A 27,623-nucleotide genomic window follows, 5' to 3' on the forward strand; every position below is an offset into this window, starting at 1 on the left:
CGAAGGGATCCGCCGCCCTCCGACCTCGTTTCCACCGGTCTCAGACAACTGAGACGACTGCTTCTCCTCAGAGGTATTGTCCGCTTTGGGCGCGTCGTGTGCTACCCTCGGGGTCTGCATAGGTACTAGCCCTTTGGGCACGTCATGCGCTACCCTCACGGTTTTGCCCCACAAAAGGTGCCTTTAAAGAGAAAGAGATAGCTTCCCTCCAATTAAGGAATGGATCTCTCCACTATCTAATCGATGTGGGGCTAAGTTCGGACCCTTTATTTCCACAACAATAACCATATTGTCATTTCTCTTTTCATGAGCCAAACGTGCTCCGTAAATTTATGATTCGACCCCGGTACATGATGTTATTTCTCAATCCTCCTGCTTTCAAAGATATGTGGAAGTTGACCTTCATAAATCAAAAAAGTTCATAATTTAGCGTTGGAATCCCAAGATTTCGAACTCTTTCAAGCTCAGTCCTCGAAGAGGATAACTTGGTCCTGTAATGATAGCCATCCGTGCACTGTGGGACGACCGGATCTCGTGTATTGTAGGGCCATTGTTTAATATTAGAACGGGTATGATATGGAAGGAGACCGTCAACTTTGAAAAGCAACTCAAGATGTCGAGCACCAGCAGAAGCCCCAGGTGGCCAGGTCCTGCAAACAAACCCGTGATCGGTGTCTCGCCTTCTTAAGCCAATGCAATGGATATCAGTCCAACCTAATGGACTGTTACCGACACGCTCCATCATGCCCCACCGCACGCAGCGGCGCATCCGTGTAATTTCCTCTGATCCGTGTAATTCTAGCGTTTTGCCGGAGTCACCATCGCATAGATATGAACAGAAGTACTGAAAGCGAATGCATGGATTCAGGCAAGAGCAGAGCCTGCAGTCCATCGATAGCCGCAGCTAGGTTACCGACAACGCGCAGCGGCGCAATCCGCGTCAATCTCAGGCACGAATCTTGAGATTTGGACAACATACGCGTTCTTTTCGCATTGGCGGTGCCAGGTCTACCAGAATCTGCCACGTGCCCTCGTTGGACCTAATCGCTCCTTGGTCCCCTTCGCCTGTAATCCTGCAGCCGCAGGCGGCCGTAGTCGAATCCTGCGTTACTCCCCGTGAATAACGGCACCAGATAAGGAACCTCGAAGGAGAGAAGGAGGAGGAGGAGGGAAGCAAGGGAGCGACCTCGAATGGGTCAAGGGAGGGACCGTGGCGGCCTCCCCACCGCCCGATCGGGCGGCGGATCTCGCCGGCGGCAGATTCAGAAGACCTTGAACAACCTCAAGATCACCGTCCTCTGCGGCTTCGTCACCATCCTCGTCCTCCGCGGCACCATCGGCGTCGGAAACCTTGGCAGACCCGGCGGCGACGCCGACTCCGACCAGAAGGTCATCGAGGACATCGACCGCATCCTCCGCGAGATCCGCTCCGATTCGGACCCCGACGACGAAGAGCGCCCGCCTCTCGACTCCTCCTCCAACTCGACCTCCCTCTCCGCAGTCAATTCCACAGTCGCCGCCGCCGCCCACGCGGCGGCCAAGAACTACACCCTCGGCCCCAAGATCTCCGACTGGGATGAGCAGCGCCGGCGGTGGCTGACGGAGAACCCGGGCTTCCCGTCCCAGGTCGCCGGCGGCAATCCCCGGATCCTCCTCGTCACCGGATCGCCGCCCAACCCTTGCGACAACCCCATGGGCGACCACTACCTTCTCAAATCCACCAAGAATAAGATCGACTACTGCCGCCTCCACGGCATCGAGATCGTCTACAACATGGCCCATTTGGATCGGGAGCTCGCGGGGTACTGGGCCAAGCTCCCGCTGCTCCGCCGCCTGATGCTCTCCCACCCGGAGGTGGAGTGGATCTGGTGGATGGACAGCGACGCTCTCTTCACCGACATGGCCTTCGAGATCCCGATCTCCCGCTACGACGCCCACAATCTTGTCATCCATGGCTACCCGGATCTCCTCTTCGACCAGCATTCTTGGATTGCCCTCAACACCGGCAGCTTCCTCCTCCGCAATTGCCAGTGGTCGCTGGATCTTCTCGACGCCTGGGCTCCGATGGGTCCCAAGGGGCCGATTCGGGAGGAGGCCGGCCGGATCCTCACTGCGAACCTCAAAGGCCGGCCGGCGTTCGAGGCCGACGACCAGTCCGCCTTGATTTACCTCCTGCTGTCGCAGCAGGACCGGTGGGGCGACAAGGTCTACATCGAGAATTCCTATTACCTCCACGGTTTTTGGGCCGGCCTGGTGGAGCGTTACGAGGAGATGATGGAGAAGTACCACCCGGGGCTCGGGGACGAGAGATGGCCCTTCGTGACACACTTTGTCGGGTGCAAGCCCTGCGGTAGCTACGGGGATTACCCGGTGGAGAAGTGCCTTGGCAGCATGGAGAGGGCCTTCAACTTTGCCGACAACCAGGTCCTCCGGCTCTATGGATTTGGTCACAGGGGCTTGTCGAGCCCCAAGATCAAGCGGATCAGGAACCAGACGGCAGCCCCTCTCGAGGTCAAGGAGCAGCTGAACCTCCAAGCTAGAATATCCAGTCGATGAGGAGGATTCACCAGCCATTCACCCTATTCCCGTGCCCCGCAAGGTCTGGTTTATGCCATTCGTTGTGAGATAGGTTCTTCGACTTAGCGAAGCATGTAATATTAAGCATTTGATGTTTCCTTCCTTTGATAGCAGCACACGCTCTGATTTTTATTGTTACCTGTGGGATTTCTTTGTGAATGAAAAATTAAACAAGGAGGAGGAAAAATTCATTTTTTCTTCAGATAACAAGTACATTGTCATGAATCTGTGTTTGCCATCGAACAAAGAAGAAACCTTTGTAAGTTCAATTGGATAAAAACTCTAACTTGAGAGGCTCTCATCTATTGGGAAATATAAAATAGTTGCTTTCCTTCAAAAAATTTGCTTTTGATTGTCAAGAATCAAGAGCTCAGACATTGTAATTTAATTCCAATTCTAAACAATGATTGGGCTGCCTCTCTCTTCATGATGTAAAGTTTAATTCCAATTCCCACCTCGATTTATTCAATGCACCCTCAGCTTAAAGTTATTTTGCAAGTCGTAGCCATATTAAAAACGTAATAACTTGTCTGATAACTTTTCCTATTCCCCTATTACTTGTGAACCAAATAAATCCTCTAGTGTAGAAGTTTTGTAACATCATTAAGATTATGCTATGGAGTTGCAGAGTGATGAATTACCATTGGATAACTGATTGCTGCTTTTGCTCTTTGGAGCGGATTTTCTAAAACTATCCTTATTTTTTCTTTTCCTTTTCGTTAATTTTTCTGTCCTTTATTGGACATTGAAATTACAATAGTACTGTTTCATCTTTTGGAAATTCAAGAATCTGCTAGAAAATTAAGATCATGTTTTGCCTCCTCAAAGATCATATAGTACATTCCATGTAAGCTAACCCACTTTTTTATTTTGATCCCAATTATATGTAAGAATTGATCCAACCTGTTTGGATACATAGGGGAGAAGACAAAATAAAAGAAATGAAAGAAGACAAGAGAATCTTGAATTCAAGAGAAGAAAAAAGAAGAACCAGGGACACAAGGGAAAAGAAGAGAGTTTCTTTTCTCTCTGAATCTGTCCACATCTGGAGAGGTTAAAAAGGGGGATTTGGAGTGAAATAATTTCTCTTATTTCTCTCCTCTCCCGACTTACTTTCCAAAGGAGGGATTTTAATTTCTATTCATTTTTGTCTCGAAATTTCTAACCAAACTAGAGAAAATGAATGTTCCTGTTCTCGTATCCAAAGCAAGATGTGTATTTTTTGCTCCTCGTTCTCTTCTCTTTTCTCAAATCCTCTCAATTCAAATAGGAATAAAGCGGGAAAGCAAGCTCTAAATTGTCCTTTCCTTTGAGGGCTTGTTTGGGGATGATCCACCGAATCTGGTTGGATTGGGTGGGGAAGAGAGCATCAGAGGGTGAGGGAGAGAGGTAGCTAGAGCAGATAGAAGGAGATCGTCGGGATCGCCAGATTGATCTCGGTAGAATTAAAAAAAGGCTTCTCTATTTTTTTTCTCCCAATTTTATGGGGACGGGGAGGCCCTTGACCCCTTTCCGTCTTCCTTTGCTCTCCCCCTACCTCCTCCTCCCCCCCTCCGGCACTCTCATTGCCTCCAAATGCAGTCGGATCTAGCAGATCGTTCCCAAACAGGCCCCTCTGTCGTTTCTTCATCTAGAAAAACCTTCATCTTGTGGAGCTTAGTTGGTTTCATATTACTATGTTTAGAAAAGTGTTATTTGTATATTTTTTGATTATTGTTTCCTGTTATTCGCCCCTATCTTTTCCTCTTCTTATTTCTTCACTATGGCGCATTACAAATTGTAAGCTGTGCTAAGCGGATGAAATGGGGAAATAAAGCTCATGTGGGAACTTTTGAGTTGAATCCTTGATCTTTTTTGTGGATCTTTGTACAAGCAGGTCAATTACCAGTGTTAATAACATGAGTATAAAGTGAGAGAGAAGATGATAACGTACCATGGCTATGATCTTGCATAGGATTATACTATGAAAAATGATTTATATTGCAAGATTAAGAAGCATTTCATTGTATGTTGAAGGTGAGAATTGCATTGGCTAGAGAGGCATGCATGTTTCATCAATATGGCCGTATTCAAGACCTCAACGTAATTTCTGCCTAAATTTTGCTAAAGAGTTTATCCTTTCATTCCAAGAGTGCGAGAGTCCTATAACGAAGGAAGATCCTATAGGTTTTCTAGACATTGCCAAAGTTCGGGTTAAAAGAATTCAATCGATCAATTCAGGTGTGCAAAAGGGAAGATGTGAATTCATCATCGCCAATTCAAAGGAATCCTGAATTGGGAGCTGAAGAAAGCATTTCATTTATAGTATTTAACTTCAGCAATGGGTGCAACAAATCTTCAAATAAACATATAGAATATATAATGTAGGAGCGTTCAAACATGTCCTTTCAAACTTGCTATTAGGAATTGGCACCAGTTCATAAGAGTCTTCATCTTTCCCCCCTCCATTTTGCACGCGACGGGCCACCTTTGTCATCTTAACAATCTTGTAAAGGCACCACCATCTGTACTTTTCTCTCAATGATGCTGATGACTATTGGTGCCCTTTAAGGATTATTATTGTTGGATATGGACCTGCCATCCGTTGCCATGATGTTATGTGCTCAGACTGTTGGGATGCTGAAGCCTGCTTTAATGGAAAAGATGTTGTTCATGATGTTATAGCAAAGATGTTGATTCTGTTCTTCGTCTGTTGAATGCCATAGCATCTCAAATCTAATGATCTAGCTGTTAGAAACTTGTGACTGCTATATTGTTTTAGAAAGTGATTTTTTCAGCAGCATATATAGGATATTGAACTCAAATTCATGACTGTTTAATAAATTAGACTCAAAAAAAAGTTGTCTCGTTGCCTGTTATCCTGTTGGTTTTACAAGAAGATGGAGCCTCATGATCCCACTTAAAGCAATAATCAACCAGCCCTGTCCCAGTTATTTGGGTTGAGACACTGGTTATGGCATTTATCTAAATTTGGGAGTTATCTGCATAGAAAAGGACATATTACATACTTGTCCACTTAAAATGTATGTTCGGTAGATTTTATTGTGATGGAAACATAAGATCATAGTGTTTCAGGTAGGTCAGGCATACCCAGATCTGACCTGGACTTGGTATCTCTGCATCTAAACCAGTCCTTGACCTAGATCTGATTCTTAGACCAAGGTCTGGCAAAATTTTTATACCTTATCAAGAATGACATTGCAACCCATTTTTGATTTCAAATAAAGCGAATCATGTTTGTGGGTTATGATTTATATTTAATTGCCGCTATTTTTTTATTTTGTGTGCTGAACTTTTCCTTTCTAAGCAAACCGAGTATTTGTGGCTCGAACAAAATGTTGCAAATGTTAAAGGATATACTGGATGCTTATTATACAAGAGGGAAGAGTATCTAGTGATCAAGGTATGCAATCCATACAAACATTAACTTAGTCAAATGATATCAAACCAGGCTCGTTATGCGTCACAACTTTTATTATCATGCAAATCTCTTATTGAGGGATACTAACGTCGAGGAGGATCTAGTAGGGTCGAATAGAATCCGGGCCATAGTAGGTCTCCCTCTCTCAATCAGGAGGCAACCGTGATGAGGACACCATGAGTTTGGAAGGGAGAGGTTGTTATAGTCCTACATTGACTAATAAAATAATTGCTACATGGGTTTATTAGACTGACCTAGTAGTTTGATTTTGAGAATATCAAATGATTAAAGTAGTACGGTAGCTTTCCCACTCTAGTAGGCGCTGGTTGGGTCTTTGGTTGAGAAATATTTTAGCCCCAGTTGTGGATGGCTTGGTTGGTTCTTGGCTCCACCTGGTTGGGGTGGGGCCGGGCTAAGTTGGATGGGCTGCCCGCTACCGTGGACAGCCCGATTGAGCTGGTCTGAAATATCAAACAAAATGACATGGTAACCCATGAAACCGAGGGGTTGGTTTTTTCCCTAATAAGTTTAACTTCTCTCTGAAGATGTTGAAATCACCATTTATCCTAAAACATGTGCCATACTTTTTTTTTAATGAGTAAGCCCAATATGTAAAATTTTTAATAATAGGGTTAAAGAATATGGAGACAGAGTTCGAACTCAAGACCTCTGCTCTACTCTTATTTCTTCTACTCTGGGAAACCAACGATCTTAATTAAGGTGTTAAAAGCAAAGACATTTATTGATGATAACTAGCGACCAAGATCTGATGTCATGTGGAAAATAATATTTAGATTGTTGTCCGTTGCGATTCTGCTCCTCATAATTTAGGATCAGATTTTGGCTTGCACAAGGAGAGTCCTTACACTGTGTCAAATATTTGTCTTGTTTATTCTACAAAGTACATGGTAAATGAGTGAGTTGGTGCATGCCAACCTAATTCATGAGATTATGACGCATTAGTATCAGAATTAACCGATTGCTTGCTCCTTTTTTTATTTTTATTTTTATTTTTTTGAAATTTTCGAATGATCTTGGTCTAATATGACTGCTGTACATGTTCTTTTCTCAGGAAGACACTGGTAACTAGTTAAGGGCATCCTTCGAAGCTTCTTTCCGTATTGTCTTGGATATGGTACATTTTAAAATGTAAAAGCCGTAGGATTCAAAAAAAGTGGTGCCTAGGCGAAGCAAGTGGCAGGCAACTCATGGCTTGACAGATTGGAAAGCTTCTATTAGTGCCCTGCCCCTATGCCTACTAGCTCTGGCTGTAAACCCCACAGAGGGGACAAATCCCCTCTTTAGCTACTGCAACAGCCGATGAGTTGATTAAGCTCACGAACCACCAAATGATTGAAGCAATTCCTTTTACGCACCTTCATATCTTCTCTTTTGCTCTAACGATTATCTAAACATTCATTGACCCGATTATTAGGGGACATTCGAGCCAGCCTAGATTTTTTCAAATCAACCAGCTCTTATTTCTATTACCTTAAAGTCAGAAGTTGGCGAGTTGGGGAAACATAGCCAACCAAGCAAGCTCCGTGACTAAGGATAATTGGGCGGATTCAAATATGTGGAAATAAGCTCCGTAATAACGGGAGGACGTTTACCCGGAGTCCTAATAGAGTAATAGTCGAGAGCAACAAAAGTTGGTCGGGGAAAAAAGAGGGGAACATGGCCCAGCCTTCGAGTCTTGATCGACAACGCATCTTTTGTTCGAACGTGTTGAGCATTGACAATGGTATGTGCTCCCAGCCCCAATGATTGCGCGATCTATTTGGCACAGGACGGTCCGGGGGAGGCCGAAGAGCTCGATCATCTTTTATTCGTTCATGGTAGCCAGGAATGAATGCGGCAAGTGGTTGATTGATGTGAGACTTGGCGGAGCACTGGGTTACAGGTGTGTCCCTAAGCATTGGGGAATGAGAAAATAGAGCTTCTCATATCGGTTGCAGGGTAAACCTTTGCATTCAACCAGATCGTCAATATGTTCGAGGCTGGTTGGACTTTGGAGGGACTTGGTTAGTTTCCTCCCTTTTTCTTTTCTTTTCTTTTCTTTTTTTTTTGGGGGAAGTCGTAACAAACTAAATATCTTAGAAAAATCTTTGAATCAAACATGATTGAAATCTAAATGAAAAAATGAATCAGACTTGAACTAGCCAAAAAAAAACAGAGGCAAGGAGGGCACTAGCATCGAGGAGGAGGAAAGCATTGGTGATCTAGAAGGATTCCTAAATCGGTGTGAACAATTTTGGCTACTATGAGCAGGGTTGAACAGGGTCCAAAAGCGATATCCGTTGCATCGGAGAGTTGAGTCATAGGCCAAACTTCTGGATCCCATAATTTGGTCATACTACGTCCAATTGAGATGATTTTTTTTTTTTAAATTAGGTAATTTTTCAAGGTCTACAACATGATACGACGTCCTTTCGGAGATGGTGCCTCTAGTAGTTGAGCTCAAATTTCATTATTTGGGATTCGAAACGAACCGATCGAACTGAAAGTTTTCTTTTCAGATAAAACTTTGATGGAGTGTAACTCTCTATCCTAGAAGAATCAGGCGGAGAGACATAAAGCAAAATTGATGTGGACATTGAAATCCATTTCTTCAAGAATTTTAGTTTTTTTTAGAAAATTTATATTAGCGATATCCATTTCAGAAAAGAGAGTCTTACTAGGATTAAAAAGAGAAATTCAATCCAAATTGTGTAAGGATGGACCTCACATCATAAATAGAGGCTATGTACCTCATTTTTTTAATCATCAATGAAAGAAAAGAAAACTTAAGCTTTACTTTCGAAATTTCATGATATTTTGCGCTTGTCAATTTACGCCCTCGCACTAAAGATTCCTAGGTTAAAAATAAATTGTGGTGATTCATTGCTACTTTTATTCAAAAAATGACATTGAAATTCATTTGATACGACTTTTTTTTTTTTTCATTGTAATTTCATAGAATATATTAGATCATTAGAAATTTTACGAGTGAAGAATTATTTAGAAAATTTTTCACCTCCCAAAAGGGAAGGGTGATGGCCCCGTTTAAACCCCCCGCTTGCGTGTGAGAGAGCGCGAGAATGCCGGTGGGGGTTGTAATCAGGGAGAATTTCAAAGACAGTTTATCCAAAGCGAGAGTGACAGATGGAAGCTCCCCGCGTGCCCCCTTGAATGAACTGTTCATGCTGTTAGCTCTCCCTGCTAAGAAGTCCCGTCCTTAAGATTGCGCCAAACTATCCTTTTCAAAAGAGATATGAGCCAGGGAACAACACATATGCCATTCGGTCCCATTTTAAATCTGTCTGCTTACGTTTCCCACCCCTATGAGTACAGTATCCATCACCACATTTAATCATTCCAAGGTGGCTACCAACACCGATATTTCTAATAAAAAATCCTCCATCTTGCGTGGGATTACCGCCAAGCAGCTGAGCTTTTTAGGCAGTACAAGGAGAGTAGAGCTTTTTAGAACTCAGAAGGTGGCAGGAGTTGGATGAGTTAAAGTTGGGGGAGGGCAAAATTGAAAGCTCGGTATTCCAATATGATGCATCCATACATTCGAAATCTCATGGTCTGAATCATCTAATATTCCTCGGAATTCATCATGTAAGCGAACACACTATTTTATGGCAACCGGTACGGTGGCGATAAGAGAAGATGGAACCAAGGACAATCCATCTGAGATTTCGTTATGCAGTTTGGTGGAGACCGAGGCTATTTTACCATCGTAGGCCTCCACCTACCCTTGAACCTTTAAATTATTGGTGCAACGACTCATGGCGTTGCTCATTCGAAAAGAATGTTCATCCCACGCTGGGTCGGACGATGGTTGGGTCCCACGGCAGCAGCTCGTTCATGCTTCTAAACAAGAAAGCACTCATTATTCCGTTTCCCAGCTCACGCAGTTGCGATGCCATCCTGAATGGGAGGTAATTTGGGAGCATTCATGGTTGGGTGTCTTACTCGCCATCCAAATTCCAAAGCTCCAAGCTCCACCAGCGGTGCACCCTAGCGAAGAGGGGCCACCGACGGGACCCGAATAATGAAGACCGCGATATTTCCGCGGAGGGGGAGAATGAGATGTTTTTGATCCCTTTTCTTTATTATTATTATTATTTTTTTTTTTTTTTGCACCTCACCTCGCCCATTTCCTTTTTTTTAATATTTTCTTTCCTTCTTTTTTTTTTTTTGCTTTTTCTTAAAAGGGTCGGTCAGAGCACTCTTGCTCATTCTCGTGAAAAGCAGTTTCCGTTTTCTCTCCCTGTTCTCCGCCTCCCAGACCTAACCCTAATCCGCTCCTCCTCCTGCTTCCCCCTCTTTCTTGTAAGATTCGTCGCCATTCCCGATCTCGAAGCCATTAGACCCTAGCATTCTTCTCGCTCTCCTCGATCGAGCTCGTCGAACTGGGTCTCCGATCTGAGCTGGTGCTGGCTCCCGGTATGGTTTCTTTTCCACTCAACCTTCACTCAGCTTAGTTTTTACGGCTTCTCTACTGGCTCTTACTGCCGATTTTGTCTGGAGTAATTTTTCTTGGTTTTCATTTTTTTTTCAGTTGATGGAATGGAGGGAGTAATCCACCTTTTTTTCAGCAATTTCAAATTTCTTCTCGTTTTATTTAATCTCTTGCGTGTTGATCAGCTTGGAGAAGTCTGTGCGAGGAAAAAGGAAACTTGTTCCTTGTAAAGATTTAGAAATGAGCGTGGGGTAATGGAACCCCCGCTTCTCTTTCATATCGTTTTATTTCGAGCGTCAAAAAAGCCATGTGGTTGTCAAATTAGTGGAAATGAATGCGGATTGCGGAAATCTGATTTTACTTTTAATAAGTTTCGCAAAGCCAGCTATTCTCCTTTGCTGCTTAGCGGATGCAGGTGAATCGGTTTGAAATAAAGATGACTGAATGTATTTGAGAAATTGGTTTGTCGCCTTGTCTTTGTAGTTTCAAGTTTGGATATCGAAACTTGAGTCCTTCACATCTAGAGCCTTGGTGTTGGCAATTATGACCATGAAAGGAGCAGGAAAGATTACAGTTGTAGCTGACTGTCAAAACTTAACTCTATGTTGTCACTTCTAGTAAATGTTGTCAGTAAAAACCATACCATGTATCTGAATGTTTGTAGCAGAAATCTGGTGCACATGCAGATAGCTAAAAAGTAAATTTCACTGCAGAGTTGCAGCATTTTAATTGCATAAGAGATGCAATTCAAGTGCGGCCCTTTTTACTTCTAGGCATTCACAAAAGCTCTTGACAATGAAAACTGACATTTCAAACCAGGTGGCTACTTTGAGTTCTTTTTCATGTCAAAGCTCTGTCGTGTGCTAAGAAGATTGATCGGCAATGTAATACTTGTTTTCTCCCATTTTTTTTTTGAAATTTTTAGGCATTTTAGGCTGTAGATATCAATAAATGGAATAGGGATGATTTGCCTTCATGTTCTTGGACTGTGCATATGAATAACTGGAATAGGCAGATTTTCTAAATTAAGTGTGTCAACCCATCAACTTCAGTTAAATCAGGTTGTGTTTCCTGTCAAGCCTGAGCAACACTTTGACTTGTAGGAAATGTACTTCCGTCAAGTTGATAACTCAAAATCTATCTATATATGGCTGAATTGGTGGCATTATAAGTCTTAGTGTGATGCTGAAGGTTAGAAGCTAAATTGAACACTTATGGCACTAAAAGTTATTCAGACCTGGGCTAAACTTTGGGGGAACTCTGAATTAGTATCCAACCAAGAAGGTTAGTGACAATTGAGGAATAAATTTTTATGACTAGTTTTCAGAGTCAGTTATATTCCTTATAAATTCTGTACCCTGTTGTTTGGCTGCAAGCTTTTGTGCTTTTTCATTTTGCTCTGAATCTGTGTCACATCAAAACACTGCTAATTCCCTAGTTCAATTGATTCTAGGCTGGGCCACTGGTTGGGCTCCATTTCAGTTTCAAATTTCTTTACCAGGGTTGAACTAGTAGCTGTCTCAATAAATAAAATTCAGAACTACTACCAAGTGATTTCTGTTTTCATGCATTGGGATTCATTATCTTTTAATGCTGTGTTATTGCATTTAAAGCTAACCTTAATTTGGCTACGAGCATGTACAATATTGTGACCTTTTAATGCATTGCAGTCACATCGAGCAGGATCATGGTGCACATTGATGTGGAGAAGTTGTTATGCAGGCTTGCTTCAAGTATAATAATTGATATGCATGAAAAGAATCTATGTGAAAAAGTTTGGTTTTTCTCAAGTTTACTTCACTACCCACTGGATGGCTTCTTGGGAAACGGGTTAGTTATTTAATCCCTCATTTTGCTGGTAAAGTAGGTTGTCTTGGTTGGTAGAGCCACGTCAGAAAATGGGTTCATCAGGTGGTATCTGTGAGATTGTCGAATCGAATGAAGAACAAAAATCAGTTCATCATTTTAATAGATCTAACGCACTTAGTATTAAATCAAAAACAGATAAGCGGGATGGTAAGTCTCATGGTCATCCTGTGGAGGATGACCTTGACCGGCTTTTGAGGGCAATTGATCTCAGGACCTCGTCAGGGATTCTCGGTCCTTCTCACCAGGCTGGTGTGGACTTGCTGAGGAAGAATACTCTTAAGAAGCCGCTTAAAGTTGGGATATCTCAAGCATCAGGAATAGGAATATCTGACTCAGGGACCTTGAAACAGGCACTACGAAGGTTATGCATTTCTCAGGCATCGGAGATGGCTGCTGTGAAGAGGTTATCGAAGCCAATTGGCTTATCTGGTGTCTCTGAAGCTGGCACTATTAAAAGGCTGTACGCATCTGTAGTGGTACAAGCAAGCGACTCTAGTCTTTCACTAGGTGAAGAAAAAAGAAATTTGGTGGAGATATCCATTGTTCCTGAAAAACTTGCCACGGAGTCATCTGGAAAAACCGCTGGTTTCTGTAAAACAGGCTTGGAGCCATCCAACCAAGATGTTGTTTCTTCACTGTTTTCTGCAGTTCCTAACACAACTAAGGTACCAAAAGTCAGAATTCAAGATGTTCTTGATCATACATCAGCAAAAACCAAAAGTAATCCATCAGTTGCCTCAGAGATAGAGAAGAAGGGAAAGACGATTTCTGTAACATCCGCATCTGGCTTCCAGAAAGGGGCCGTATTAAGCAAGGTAAGTCCACGTCTGATCAAGCCCGTATTTCGGAGCAAGACTTTCGTTAAAAAGAAAGGAAAGAGGGAACCGGCTTCAAAATCTGGTAATTCCAGCAGATGTGAAGTTGACAAAGCTGGCGTCCTTCCTAGTAAAACAAAGTCAGGTTGCCAAAAAGAATCTGGCTCTCCAGCATCCAGCAGTATGATTCCTGCTGCTGCAGTTGCCGCAGAAAACATTTACAGTGGTGCAAACAAGCCTTATTTCAGTCCAAATATCTGTAATGGTGGTAGAGCTGTTGGTGTGAAAACAAGTGAAGGCTCAAGTTCAAGAGAAAAGGGGGAATTCTCCCAAAGTTCTAAAAGTAGCATTGGTGATTATAGTAGCAGCACCAGCATCAGTGAGGAGAGCCATCATAGTGTCTCCAGCAGTAATGGCAGTAGGCCTCACATGTCAAAGGATGTGAGATGGGTAGCAGTTCACCACATCATGATGCAACAAGGAAGCTTAGGGTTGAAGAATTTTAAGCTTCTCAGAAGGCTTGGTTGTGGAGATATTGGGACTGTTTATCTTGCTGAGCTAATTGGTTCAGAATGCTTATTTGCATTGAAGGTCATGGATGTTGAATTCCTGGTGAGCAGAAAAAAGATGCTTAGAGCACAAACAGAAAGGGAGATACTGCAAATGCTGGATCATCCATTCCTTCCTACCTTGTATGCCCATTTTACGACAGATAACCTTTCTTGTCTAGTCATGGAGTATTGTCCAGGTGGTGACCTGCATGTCCTCCGACAGAAACAACCTGGAAGATTTTTCTCTGAACCAGCTGCTAGGTAGGTCGCTTCAACTGAAGACCACTTGTAGCTTAGCGGTTGCATTTTTCTATCAAGAAAGCATTGCAGAAATTGTTCAAATCATCCTTCTAGCTGTGTTTAAGTCATGCCATGGTGCTCCATATTGTGGTTTACTTTAATCATCCCTCCCACCCGCACTTAGATGGGAGGTTTAGGAAGAGCCTTTTACGACATCCAGGATTTTTGGGTAGGGATAATATTCTATCAATAATAAATCACATCTAAATTAACTAAACTTGCTAAAGAATACTCTGCAAAAGTAGGAAAGAAAGAAACTGATATGAACAAACAAATTGCCTTAATTCCTAACGGAGGTTATTTTAATAAATAGAACCATGGCAAATCCAATAATCTGACTCGTTGGAACCAGTCAAAGCCCCAGATAGCTTCTTGTTTAGTTCCTCCAATTTTAGGAAATCAATACAGAATTTGATTGCTGATTTAGTTTTGATAAACTGACACGTGAAAAAGTGCTGTAATGCACTAGAATCTCATGAAATCCAACTGAAGTTTGGGTGAAGGATGTGACAGTGTGAGGCACTTTTCTGTGCAGCTTCTTGAGTGGCATACTGGTTGCTGTCTTCTAAACAATTGTTTGAACCCAAATCTACAAACATGAAGAACTCTTTAGTCAGAAAATTCAGCTATCATTTATCTATAGCACCAGCCACACCAGATAGGAATCAGAACACCTTTGGCATGTGCCCAGATTCAGAGTCGGAAATAATTGAATATATAGCGAAGCAGAGATCGTATGTGCAATCAATGTGCATCATTTATATATTTTGTTATGCTTTAAGAGTGTGTATATTCCCTGTTGATGCTGCAAACTCATGCTGTGCAAACATTTCTGCAGGTTTTATGTTGCAGAAGTCCTCCTTGCCCTGGAGTACCTGCACATGTTAGGGGTGATCTATCGAGATCTCAAACCAGAGAACATCCTAGTTCGTGATGATGGTCATATCATGCTATCTGATTTTGACCTTTCTCTTAGGTGTTCAGTAAGCCCTACCCTTCTCAGATCTTCATCCTTGGGCACAGAGGGGCCTGCAAAGAAGCTATCAGGACCTTGTGCTGAAAACAGTTGCATTGATCCTCTCTGCCTTCAGCCATCCTGGGTTCATGTTTCTTGTTTCACACCCCGTCTAGTATCTTCAACCATGGCAAAGACCCGCAAGCTAAAAGCTGACCTAGGTGGCCAGGTCAGCCCACTTCCACAGCTTGTAGTGGAGCCCACTGATGCTCGATCTAACTCCTTTGTTGGGACCCATGAGTACCTGGCTCCCGAGATTATCAGAGGAGATGGACATGGAAGTGCCGTAGATTGGTGGACCTTTGGAATATTTCTATATGAATTACTTTTTGGTAGGACACCTTTCAAGGGACCAGGAAATGAAGAAACTTTGTCTAATGTGGTCTCTCAGAGTTTGAAGTTTCCTGAGAGCCCAGCTGCTAGCTTCCATGCAAGGGATTTGATCAGAGGGCTTCTGGTAAAGGAACCAGAGAATAGGCTGGGATCGGTCAGAGGGGCAGCGGAGATTAAGCAGCACCCATTCTTTGATGGGCTGAACTGGGCTCTGATCCGTTGTGCTGTGCCACCTGAAACACCAAGAAGTTATGACGTCGGGATTCCAGTTGTGATGACTAAGAAGAAGGAAGGAAAATGCCTGGATTTCAGGAGTAATGGAGACGACGTGGAGTTTGAGCTTTTTTAGCAAAGTTTTCTTCCCTGAGGAGTGTACTTGGGTTTGGTAGCTGTCACCTGTCCTTTTACTCCCATCTCGTCATTGTAAGTGATAGCTGTCAATGTAAATGTCGATCCATATATTACAGTGAGCTTTCATTTCTTGTTAATAACGTGAATTTGAATCAAGAAAAAAATAGCAATCTGTTACCTACTTATTTCTGTTTCATCCCAGAGTGCTTAGAGCTGAATCTGAAGTAGCGGCAATATACAGGAAGCCTGCAGCTCTTTTTTTTGTGGATGAGACATGTCCTTTTTGTTCTTGTTTCATGATTGTTTCATGATTTTTAATGTGAAAATGTCATGGGATTGTACATAACTTTTTGCATGAAAAGTTGAATGGGAATATCAATGATGCAATAGCTGGGATGATAGATGCAATGATCAAATATATGTTGGAAATGATGTATAAAGGACTTAAAGCTGAAATGCAGAGCAGTTGCAATCCCCCTTGGTCTGCTGTTCTGCTGCCTCTTCAATCTTTTGTCAACCCTGCCAATGTTTCTTCCTCTTGGTGCCGGACAGCAGAGAAGGAGAAAGAGAGAAGAACGAGAGAAGAGGAAGAAAGGCGGGAGAAAACTAGGAAAGAAATTAAATTTTCATTCATAGCGTACTCTAAACGATGTATGGTACAACATATTTATAAGGCTCAAAAATGCAGAAAGATTTCTAAAAAAAATTAATCTCAGAAAAAATTCTTAAAATAACGAAATACCAAAATAAGTTCTAAAGACTATCAAATAACAAAATACCTTAATAAGTTCAAATAAAATAAAATCACTTCAACCACCATAATGAAACTAGCTAAACCATCCTCCGGCGGCGACTGGAGACCCGAATGATGGGCGATCTCACATTGGTGTCCGCACCAGCTTTTCTCGAATTGGAAGAAGTCGATCTCGACGAGCGCGGCTCGATGTAGCTCTGGTAGTACTTCAAGAAGTTCAGGTCAATTTGCTGAAGCCCCTCACGTGTGATCCAAGTGGAGTTAGACTCTGGTCGTCCTTGCCAACGAACCAAGAAGCGTCGAATATCTCCATCACTGGTAAAAACTGTTTGATCGTCTAAAATAGCATCAATGTACTTTTTTTGTGCTTGGTGAAGGAGTAAAGAAATTGAAGCTCATATGAGATCAATAATAAGGGAATAATCGGGCTCAGAAGAGGAATCAGCAAAAAAGTCATCGGAGATTGTTGGTGGGCTCTTGTAAGCAACCAAATCTTCAACATTAAAAGTTGGGCTATACAAAAATCAAATAGGAGGTCAATGACATAAGCGTTAGTGCCAACCCTATGCAATACTCTAAATGGCTCAGCACTACAAACTTGCAATTTCTTAATGGTTCTAGGAGGAAACCGCTCAGGCTGAATACGGATCAAACATAATCCCCAGTTTGAAACTTCTTATCACGCCTGTGGGAAGCTTGCAGTTTATAGTGAGCATTACTTGCATGAATGAGTTTGTGGTTTTCCTGATGTAACTTATGAATGTGTTATGCAAATGCATGGGTAGAATCCGAAATCCTAACATAAGGTGATATGGGTAGGTTCATATGAACATGTTTATAGAAGGGAATTGTATGCATGGCCTCATCTGCATGTTTAATTCATGGCCTTCATGTGCAAACATCTAGCCATTATGCAGACTTTGTTATAAGAATAACTATGTAGGATCCCACCACTTGGAATCTCTGTGCCACTGGCTTGTTCTCCTTTATGTTGTCACATTACAAAATCCTTGTTGGAGTAATACCTCTGGTTCATCTGAGGTGAGAATACCAGTTCAGTGCCACATTTGTATGCATGATTTAATTGTGCCAGCATACTGGCATCACCTGAACTCAGTTAAGGGATGCATGGTGATGGCATGCTGGCCTGTAATTGGGCAGCCCGACGCTTCAACTTTCATGCACATTGAGGTCTGGGTTCACTTTGCCCTATATAATTTGCAATCTGTTGAGGTATAATTTTATCATTGTATTGTAAGATGCAACGGGTTTGTAAATTGGATCATCATTTATGTTATTATCACTGTCATTAAGACAAAGGTTATCTACTTGTGAAATGACTTCTTTTTTCTGTTATTTTACCATTTGCAGGTTAATTTCTTACTTGTCTCTTGCATATATTCGAGTGACCTGGCGGTTTAGAGCTCGCACAAGGATATGAAAATTTATCAGATTCTTTGAGGTTGATATGGAGGCTTGTAGGATTTTTTCTTACCAATTATGATTCTTCTTGGGAATAGTTTTTGGGAGTTCTAAAAGAAACTGTACAAGTAGGCTTAGCAGCATCTCATCAGTCATCAGATAGGTTGCACTTGGTGGCATAGGTTGTAATCATCAGAACCTTATATAGTTTGGAAGCATCTAGTCTATTAGGACAATATGCAAAAATTGAAAAATCCTAGTGAATAATTTTTTCTCATTCTTTGCAAATACTTGCTTATTCAATTATTAGAAAAATGATTCTGTTGTTCGCAGTTATATTTCTTAAAGGAGGATTTTCTGTTTCACCAAAAAAAAAAAAAAAAGGAGGATTTCTGGTGGGTCAAGAAATGACAGTTCTTACGAGAGCCATGTACTTGGTTGTCCCTCCAATATCTTTTAGCTGTTAGAATTTTACAATAAAATATTTTTCCTTGCATGCCACAATTGTGTGCAATTATACTTATACTCAAAATTCCGATATTGTTGTATTTTGTTGCGCGTTGTACGTACAGTATGCTGGAATTTTCTGCTGTCAAACTGATGCACAGTATTTGTAATATCCAGTGTTTTAGAATGTCGGCTTCTTGGAAGAGGCTTACAAGGTGTTATCAGTGCAGGATATTGGAACAGTGGCACTCCCAGTTCTTCAAAGAAAGTACCAATATGGTGGACATGCTTTAGGAAATTTGTTCTAGCCAGGTAAAATTGGACCCTTTTTTTGTCAAGATTGCTGCAGTGTGTTTTAATTGCTATGGCAAATTAGTTCTTAACACATGAATTCTTTTATCCCGGAAATCCTACGCAATCCATTCTCTGAAATCATAGTTGACATGCATTTTTATTTTTCATAATGTCGATTACATATAGAAGGAACTATATGCCAGCTAGCGTGACAGTCCCTGCTTGTGTGGTTCTACCGCCGAATGACATGATCTTTGTTAGTCTAGGATGCGTTAATTGCCCACGTATCAGGCGTATATTAAATCTATGCCAGCTGATAAGAAAAAGGTTGCATAAAAAGTTCCAAATCGAGGGGTACAGAATCATTTCATTCCCATTTCAATCTGCAAAATGGCATGTCTGGACTCGGCCGTTATATTATATCTACCGGGTTCTAGTGCGGAAGAGAGAAGGTTAGAAGGAGGAGGTCCCAAAGGGGCGCCCGCTGCACATCCGTGAGACCCAGCACTGTGGCCGCTGGGGCTAACGTAACGTCAAGGTGTAACCTGGGCCCCGTCCAATAAATTGGGTCGGCACGAGATTTCTCTCCCTAGCAAATGACTTCTAGGCCGAAATGAAACATCCACTGGGCGTTTTCTTGGACCGGTCCAATTACTTCACCGTCGAATTAAATGACGTGCCATAGACTTTTCCCGGGCCGGCCCATGCACCTCATTAACTCAGAGAGTGTAGCTGCATCGATATGAAAGATTCAGCCTTAAAAAGATTATTCGTACATCTACAATCCACCCACCAAGGGTAAGCATTCCAAGATTATAAGTAATTTGTTCTATAATCGGCTTATACAATCATAGCATCCAAATTCATCAGGCTGATGGATGAAGCAGAAAATTAAATTAAAACAAGCACTCTGAAAGAATACATCTATACATTTCAGAAGGGTGAGCAGCATGCGGAAAGGCTGGATAACATCGCATACTTCTTGATCTGCCATTAGGTGAGCAAACTAGCGTCGCAAACCCTTCCAATAAATTAGGGCTTAAAAAGAAAAAAAAAGAAAAAGAAGGCCAATACCGTCACCTCATACAATGTAAGTCTTCTTTAGTACTTTCCTCCCCCTTTTTCTTCTTGGGTTGGATGGATCACCCATAATATTTAACGCATTAAGGATCTCTGCATCCTCATCATTCCAGAGAGTTTTAGCAGCATTGGGGTTGTCGAGCAGAAGCTTCGCCACAAGAAAGCCTGCAATAGACCACGTCTGGTGCAACCGAGATTGTTTCCCAAGGAACCGAGCTTGCTTAGTGTCATAATATTCAGGCCATTTATCAGCTGCTATGCGCTTCTCTGCAACCTCAACAGCCCTTGCGGCAATCTCTGGCCTGTTCATCTTGATGCATGCAACTGCAAGCTGCAACGGAGAAGACACTGGACATCTCAGTAAAATTTAAATGGCCATATTTGATTGCAAAACCTAGGAAAAAATTTAATTCCTTTTTCGTTTGATATTTCGGAATACACAGTGCTGGACCATGCCCTACAACAAGTCAGAAGTTGAGGGTCCATCTACCAATGTGCATGACATCTTTGCAGTCCTCAACAAATCATCATATATGCTTGTTGGACTGGCAAAAAATGCAAAACCACATAAAACCCTACCAATGAGATACTTTCTCCAATTCTGGGGCTTACAGGTATGAAGCTGACAGTCAAAGTCCTATCAGGACAAACATCATATTGGAGAGTCATGTGGAGCCACATTTCTTGGCCAGCTAGCATTTTCTTCATAAGCACCACTACCACCACCACACCAATGAGATACTTCTCTAACGCTGGAGCATAGAGGTATGAACCTGACAGTATGGGATGCTTTTCTAAACATAGCTGTTCATGGGATGCTATTCTAAACGTAGAAACACAGACTCCTGTGATGCTTTTCCAAACGTAGAAAGATGAACCTTACAAATCTCTAAATTTCATGCAAAATGCACAAGAAGCATGTTCCCAAAAGAAACAATCTTGTTGCTCTGACATCAAATACAAAATTTTTATATTGATAATGCATTCACCGCCTATAAATTGTACAACTCCTTTTTCCAGTCTACATCTGCTTACTAATCTAATAGAATCCAATCGCTGGAACTCATTATCCCAAAACCAACACCCAACAATTTATAAGGGTCCCAGACAGAAGGATATCATGAGGCTATGGATGGCTCTCATATGTTCATTTGAACAATATGAATGCTAGATAAAAATAACATAATCATGAAGATCAAATGACAGTATCAGCCTAACACGATGCAAGCATATGGAAAATCTGAAAAGAGTGAAGTAACATCAGACCTGCCAGAGCAATGTTGGCCAAGCGCCGCCATTGTGGTATGACCAGGGGCTGCAATTAAAGCAAATAATGAAAACATAATAAGTAACAGGAAATCGAAATTAAGGAATAAATGAAGAATAGGTACTTTAAAATATTACGTGTTCTTGGGATCACTGCCAGTAATGATTCGCCATTCCTGACCCTCAAGAGCAGGATAACATATCTTAAATGGCATATCTGCCACCAAGTCAGACCATTTGGCCTCTATCAGGTCCAAAATGGCATGTGATTGATGCACTGTCGCCAAACTGCTTACTATAGACCACAGATTTCCAAGAGAAAAGAAACGAAAATCCATGTGAGCAGGCTGCAAATTCCCAATAAAGTAGCCTCCTTTATCAGGCACCCACTCCACTAGCCATGGAGAAATCTGATCTGGGTAGATGTTGAACTTGTTAACTGCATCATAAGAATACTCCTCTGTTTTGTATCGGTAGATCTCATTGAGTTTTCTCATGTCAACCCAATAATATTCCCTGATATGAAATGACAATGCTATTAGCCTGTTATTTAATGCTCGAATAAGGTCTGCAGATCCATCTTCTGGTGCAAGCATCTCGCGTGCACATAGAAGTGCTGAATAGAAGAGCGCCTGAAACAATATGAAATACTCCATCTATTACGACCATTAATAAAAGAAATCAAAATCATACTTTTTCAGTCCGAGGGTGTCTCCAGCACCAGTATTCACAAAAAAGGAGGCTTCACGGACTGCATTGGTTCCAAACCTAAAATTGTTGTTCTTTCTAATGCTAATAATAATTGTACAGATGACTAGCATGGAAAATCATCATGAACTCCCTGCACAACGATTCAAGTCTGACGGGCATTCAGAAAGAGAAGGGATCTGTAAGCAACTGGACCATGGAATTTTCATATAATAATGATAATGATAGCAGATCAGGCTGTGGGACAAAGATGGAAACTGGACCACTATCAATTACAGAAGACACTGATAACACTGACAAAATCAAAAAATTACACACCAGCTAGTTGCATTTTAAGGAACACACAACAGATATGGAACTTATCATTAAGCACCTGTAGTTTATAAACTTCTTGAAATAGCTGAACTTAAATTACAAAAGTTATACTTCTGTCTCTGCAGTTGCATTTAAAAAAGCAAAGACACAGAAGGATTGCATAACTGCAAAGAACCATGACCATGATCATAACCAACAAGTCTCACCTCAACAATTTTGGGGTCAGCATGCCCATCAAATTCTAACTTTTCAAACAACATGAACTAATCCTTTCTCGTAGCTTCCATGCATATCCTCTTTGGCCTTCACTTGCTTCTTACAAGGCCTTTGTTTTCTCTAGCATATGACTAAAGCATGCATAACACCCAAAACAACCAAAACAAAGTGCTTGATATGAATGAAATGCAAACAGTGACACTACCAGTTACAAACTTTGTGGCAATCTTATAAATATTATCTCTGATAGTCATTTAGGTGAATATTTTACACTATTCTTATATAAATGATATTTGGCACACATTAATAACATAATGGTATACACTTGCCAACAGATACATATCAACAAAAGAACTTGTGCCAATCATTTATAGCTAATGTACAAAACTGCATCAATTATTATGGGATTAAAAATATGAGGCACATTATAGAGGAAAAGATGATCAAACAGATACTAATAAAAATGGCAAGAAACACACATAATAAAATTCGGTTTATATTGAAAAGGCCGGCAATGAAGGTAATTTTATTGCTTTAACAACTGATGGAAAGAGAAAGGATAGACTACCACATGATGTAATTTTGTGGGGGCATGAAAGAATAAAGGCGGACTTGAATAGTAATATCATAATTTCTGAAAATATATATTATGTGGCAAAGCCAACATCATAAGAAATTGCAGCAAGAAACGTGAATTGGTAGTCATACTTCACATACACCCACAATCAACAGCCATATATCTTTAATTGGTCAAAAGTGGACTTGTTCATGATATTTAGGATGGCAAATTATGGCGTATGTTAAGGTAGATGACATATAATTGACTGCTGAGATGAGGACAAGATAAAAGATTAGCTGGTAAAGCAATAAGGCAAAAAAGATCAACATAATAGTTCATACCACAAGTAATTGGTTTCATTTTCAATCCATTTTGCAAGAAAATCGAGAAGCATATAAAGAGCTATTTAATAAAGATGAAGCTGAACAGACGAAAAGGCTTGATGTTTTTTTGGGTCTTATATAACTGTCACATGTCTTGGTTACTTAATGGCAGCACTAGACAGCTACATTAACAGTCGAGTGAGGAAAAGTCGAGTGAGGAATGTGGCAAAGATGAGAACATTGAGATGAATCTGCGGTAAAAGTCGAGTGAGGAAAAATTAACAGCTACATTAGAGGATGGATAGTAGTTGACAAATTGGCAAGATCTACACTACATTGAACCCATCAACATAAATACCAAGGACAAATGTATCACAGATTCTCAGAAAATACTAAGAATCATACTATATATACAAGCAGTACAAGCGTTTGATTTTACTTGCACAGTAAAAAATGAAGGTTAAACATGCCAAAAACAATTATATTTTGTAGAATAATTAAAATTGTTTGCAGGGTTATCAAGACAATAGTGGCAAATCACCTAACAAATCCTGAGCAACATTAGTACATTATTATCTTGCTTAAATGTCCGAGAAAAGACATCAAGATTTGAGGATGCATGAAGACCTTTCAAGCACACAGAAATTTGAGTGAGTAGGTACACATCGTCTGGCTTTCAGGATACTCCAGTAAAAACTAAAGAATGCTTTGATTCTATAGTCACTGAACCTAAGAAAAACAACATTATACATTCACTGAGAACAGCCATTAATACTTGGACATGAGTATATAATACACAATTAGGGCATCAATGCATGATCATTAAAGAAATTAGACCACTAAGAGAAAAATGTTGATTTCTGCATGTTTGATAGAATAGTGTACAAACTGTTACATGTTTGTATTCAATGAAGGACAAGCATAGGATGCATCTCTCAATTTTTTTGGTTGCATAAAAGGGGTTCCCAGTGCACGAGGTTCCTACCACCACGAGTCTGGAGAGGGTCAGATATGTGCAGCCTTCCCCCTATTTGTGGAGAGATTATTTCCATGTTTTGAACCCGTGACACCTAGGTCATGTTAAAGCAACCTTACCATTGTGCCAAGACCCATCCTCTAATTCTTTTCGTTGCATAAGCATAAAAACCTACTGACATTAGCAGTTCTCCTAGATCTTCTGGCTAAGGAATAAGAATAAAAAACACAGTGTTTGTTGCACCAAAATTCTGGGGCTAAAAGAAACTAAATTTCATTATTGCTAATCCATGTGGGAAAAGGAAAAGTTATCATTAACTAATATTTAGACCAAATTTACCTGAATTTCAAGAGGGTGGCCATGAATTCCCATCCGGCGGTCTATCATACATGACCCATCTGTCACCAGTAAAGTTGGGAACATGTCAAAACCATCAGCCAGACAAAGCTTCAAAATCATCTTAATTCCTGTCTGGACATCAATTCTTTCCTGAACTGATAGGTCCCCAGAGCATTTTCCATAAGCTCTTAGCAGTATAATCCACCATAAGCCTGCAATGCAAAACGACAGCAAGTGGAACCTTAATAACTGTAGGACCAGAAACGATGTGCATGATAATCAATTCAGGAGACTTGTTGATCATGTTTAATAGCCTTACCTGAATCAACTGGTGCTACACGGCCTATTGCAGCCTCTCCAAAGTCAGGATCCAACACCTCCTCAGTTGCCAAGTCATCACCATCAAGTGGAACTGTCCTCACCTTGAAGCTAGCAGGCATCAGCCCTTGACCTGGACTATGGCAATCCATCGTTTTCTCCCAGCTCTATGAAATTCAGTGGCATGGCTCAGAAGGAAGAGTAAAAACGTATCTATTTAAACAGCTATGCAACCGGTAATGCAATGGCAATTTTTTTTTCTTCTTCTTTCCTTGCATTGTACCATATCTTACAAAGCTAAAGCACCACAAAAGCACGAGCTCTTCCTTAGAAACCTTTGGTTCTTGATGTTAAGGCACGTTAATTACAAAAAAAAAAAACAGAATTTAGAGAAACTATCTAATTTTGTTGATGCTGGAATGCTTGTGCGAGACTTCAAGATTTGATAATATATTTGTATGCACTCAAAAGTAGCAAGATAATATATTTGTATGCACATGGATTAGTTGAACATATTAAAAGATTTTTTTTTAAAAAAAATATGTAAGAACCTAAGAGATTTATACTCAGAGGCATCCAGAACAGCCGAGACACATTACCAATGACATTTCACTTTAAAAGTCCAGATGCCTGTTAAGGAAATGCAGTCATGCAAGAGGTCAGGGCATCATTATACTTCAATTTGGAAAAAAACAAATGATGTGAAACCAAACACACAGGGGAGTCGGTTCAATGATGAATAATTACTTAGAAGGTGAATAAGCATAATGGAAAACAAAAAGAAGAAAAGTATTAGAAATTAGGAAAAGTATTATAAATTAGGCAGTTCAAATTAAATCATTGGCACTTATCCAACTTGGTAAGTAATGAGATTCTCAAAGTCAAGGATTGTAGCCAGTATAATGAACAAGTGTTGACCATCCATAGAATATAGCACAAAAACTAAATAGAGAAAATTATTACCTGAAGCTGAAGGGTGTGAAGGATAAAGTTGCGGACAATTTCATACTCTCCTTTCAAAAGAAAAGCAATTCCAGAAGGTATGAAGTCACGGATGAAGACCTGATCATAATTTAGAACATTGCTGTCAGAGGGGTCCTTTGCAGCGATTGTTCCAACAGGGCTACCACAGTAATAAACCACAGATTCTTGCAATAAACTCCATGCTTCATCCTCGACAGAATTTCCTCTTTTCTTGTGCATTGCATGTTTAGCTGATCCAGCCAAAACGGATTTATCATCAATTGCCACGGCAGGTCCATTCTCCAAACCAATAACTTTCTGACTATTCACATCAGCAAAAATCTGGCTTGCTTTGCTAGCCGGTTCTTTAAGCCAGGCCCCATTACCATCGTTACTAGTCATCCCAGTGATATCCTCAGTCATCTGGCACCGGCATTTTAGAGACTCTGATCGACTATTGATGACCCAGACCCCACATACCCTCATGCAATTAGACTGAGATCTCAGGTTCACAGAGCACTTCTTCTTTCTGTACTTTCCACTAGGTTTGGAGGGTATACTTAATTGTGAAGTGTTTATATATAAACCGGAACAAAAATGTCTTGGTGCAGGCCCAGGCACCACATGCAGAGCTGCCTCGGAAATTCCCATGTTCGTAGAGATAAAAATATGACCGAATAGAATCGCTTCGATATAGTATAATCAAGCCAACAGAGCGATCCTTCCTGTATACGATCCGAAAGTCTGAGCATAAAATCACCAAATTATGATAAACCGTGATAAGAAAAAAAAAGAAAAGGAAATAGTTAAGGCAAGATTAAATGGATGAATGCATCTCAGTTCGATAACATCATGAAGATATGGTATCTAACAAACACATGATATGTTCTAAAAGCGACAGAAAATGGGAGTTTTTTTTCTTCTTTTTGGCTTGAATTACTCGTAAGAACTTGCATCACGTACGATCAAATTACCTAAATTCATTAAAGAAAAATATAAATACTCGATCTGAAATCAGGCGTCAAGATAAAACAAAAAAAATACGCCACACCATTTCCAGAAAAAGAAAACATAGATATTCGAAGGAAAAATTGAGATTTACTGGGGCATCACGGGTTTTCTGTTTCAAACGGATAGGAAGACGGGAAACGATCTTTGCTTCAATCCAATCACTTCGTTTCGGGAAAAAAAATTGCTGAAATTCCAACCCCTAATCAATTGGGACGTAGCGAGCAATAGACAAACCGAGCAGAAATGAAAAATTAAAAAATCTCACCTCGTATCTCGATTTTAGCGACCGAATCGAAGAGGAGGAAGGGGGAAAAGCAGCTCCGAGTTCGACTCGCCTACGGGCAGCAGTCGTCCCGCGTACGGAAGGAAACTCGAACAACGCTCTCTTTTCTTTGCAAACCAGGGCCGCAGAAAGAGGAACTTGAAAGAAACTTTCATCTCTGTTTTGCTGTTTATATTATGGGCTGCATTCTGGGTATCGTATCACCTTCCGCTTCAAATGGATAACGATGCACTTTTATTAGAACATGATTAGCCTGTGATTCACTTCACAGCTAACTATACTCCTCTATTTTTTTTTTATTATTTTTATTTTTATTTTTATTTTTATTTTTTTTGGTGAAAACGGCATTTCATATAGCTCTAACTTGAGTACATCCTGCCATATCGGAAGCAAGAAAAGAGTACAAGGTAGGGGGTATCCCTCCTACCGATGTCCAAATGATCTCTCCAGAATGTCGGGCTACATAGGAGGCCACCCACTCAGCTGCACGGTTTGTCTCCCGGAAAACGTGTAGAGCCTGAAAATCGCTCAACTCCTGAGCCAACCTACGGATATCACGGATAAGGGGATGGCCATCACCATATCTATCCAATCCACGAGCCCAATCAATCACCACAGAGGAGTCCCCCTCAAGGCAGAGCCGCTCAGCACCCAGTATCTGCCT

The 27,623-nt window shown here is 41.1% G+C and overlaps 3 protein-coding genes across 8 annotated transcripts; 2 read left to right on the forward strand and 1 right to left on the reverse strand.

The window, feature by feature from the left end:
• The first annotated feature begins 920 nt into the window (after positions 1-920).
• Positions 921-2,918, forward strand: LOC103706101 (probable glycosyltransferase 2). Its single transcript, XM_008790108.4, has one exon. It carries the CDS (start codon positions 1,192-1,194, stop codon positions 2,554-2,556), a length of 1,365 nt encoding a protein of 454 aa, XP_008788330.2. The 5' UTR covers positions 921-1,191; the 3' UTR covers positions 2,557-2,918.
• Positions 2,919-10,206: 7,288 nt separating this feature from the next.
• On the forward strand, positions 10,207-16,031 carry LOC103706110 (serine/threonine-protein kinase D6PKL1). 4 transcript variants are annotated; one of them, XM_039133331.1, is made up of 5 exons: positions 10,207-10,435; positions 10,551-10,702; positions 12,122-12,281; positions 12,456-13,947; positions 14,825-16,031. In XM_039133331.1, the coding sequence occupies exons 3-5, from the start codon at positions 12,203-12,205 to the stop codon at positions 15,681-15,683; spliced, it is 2,430 nt and encodes an 809-aa protein (XP_038989259.1). In that variant the 5' UTR covers positions 10,207-10,435; positions 10,551-10,702; positions 12,122-12,202; the 3' UTR covers positions 15,684-16,031. The 4 variants fall into 4 exon arrangements, with proteins under 4 accessions (XP_038989259.1, XP_038989258.1, XP_008788354.2 ...); XM_039133330.1 differs by having other exon boundaries at positions 12,122-13,947; XM_008790132.3 differs by lacking the exon at positions 10,551-10,702.
• A 3,328-nt stretch (positions 16,032-19,359) lies between these two features.
• Positions 19,360-27,158, reverse strand: LOC103706133 (neutral/alkaline invertase 3, chloroplastic). Of its 3 annotated transcripts, none has more exons than XM_017842994.3 (7): positions 26,942-27,158; positions 25,666-26,390; positions 24,704-24,869; positions 24,385-24,596; positions 21,087-21,580; positions 20,949-20,997; positions 19,360-20,013 (listed from the first exon to the last, which is right to left on the reverse strand). In XM_017842994.3, the coding sequence occupies exons 2-7, from the start codon at positions 26,314-26,316 to the stop codon at positions 19,684-19,686; spliced, it is 1,902 nt and encodes a 633-aa protein (XP_017698483.1). In that variant the 5' UTR covers positions 26,317-26,390; positions 26,942-27,158; the 3' UTR covers positions 19,360-19,683. The 3 variants fall into 3 exon arrangements, with proteins under 3 accessions (XP_017698483.1, XP_008788363.1, XP_038989260.1); XM_008790141.3 differs by having other exon boundaries at positions 25,666-26,409; positions 26,942-27,154; XM_039133332.1 differs by lacking the exons at positions 19,360-20,013; positions 20,949-20,997 and having other exon boundaries at positions 21,083-21,580; positions 25,666-26,409; positions 26,942-27,157.
• Between the last annotated feature and the right edge of the window lie 465 nt (positions 27,159-27,623).

The sequence above is a fragment of the Phoenix dactylifera genome, chromosome 14 (assembly GCF_009389715.1).
Source record: "Phoenix dactylifera cultivar Barhee BC4 chromosome 14, palm_55x_up_171113_PBpolish2nd_filt_p, whole genome shotgun sequence".
Lineage (NCBI taxonomy): Eukaryota > Viridiplantae > Streptophyta > Magnoliopsida > Arecales > Arecaceae > Phoenix > Phoenix dactylifera.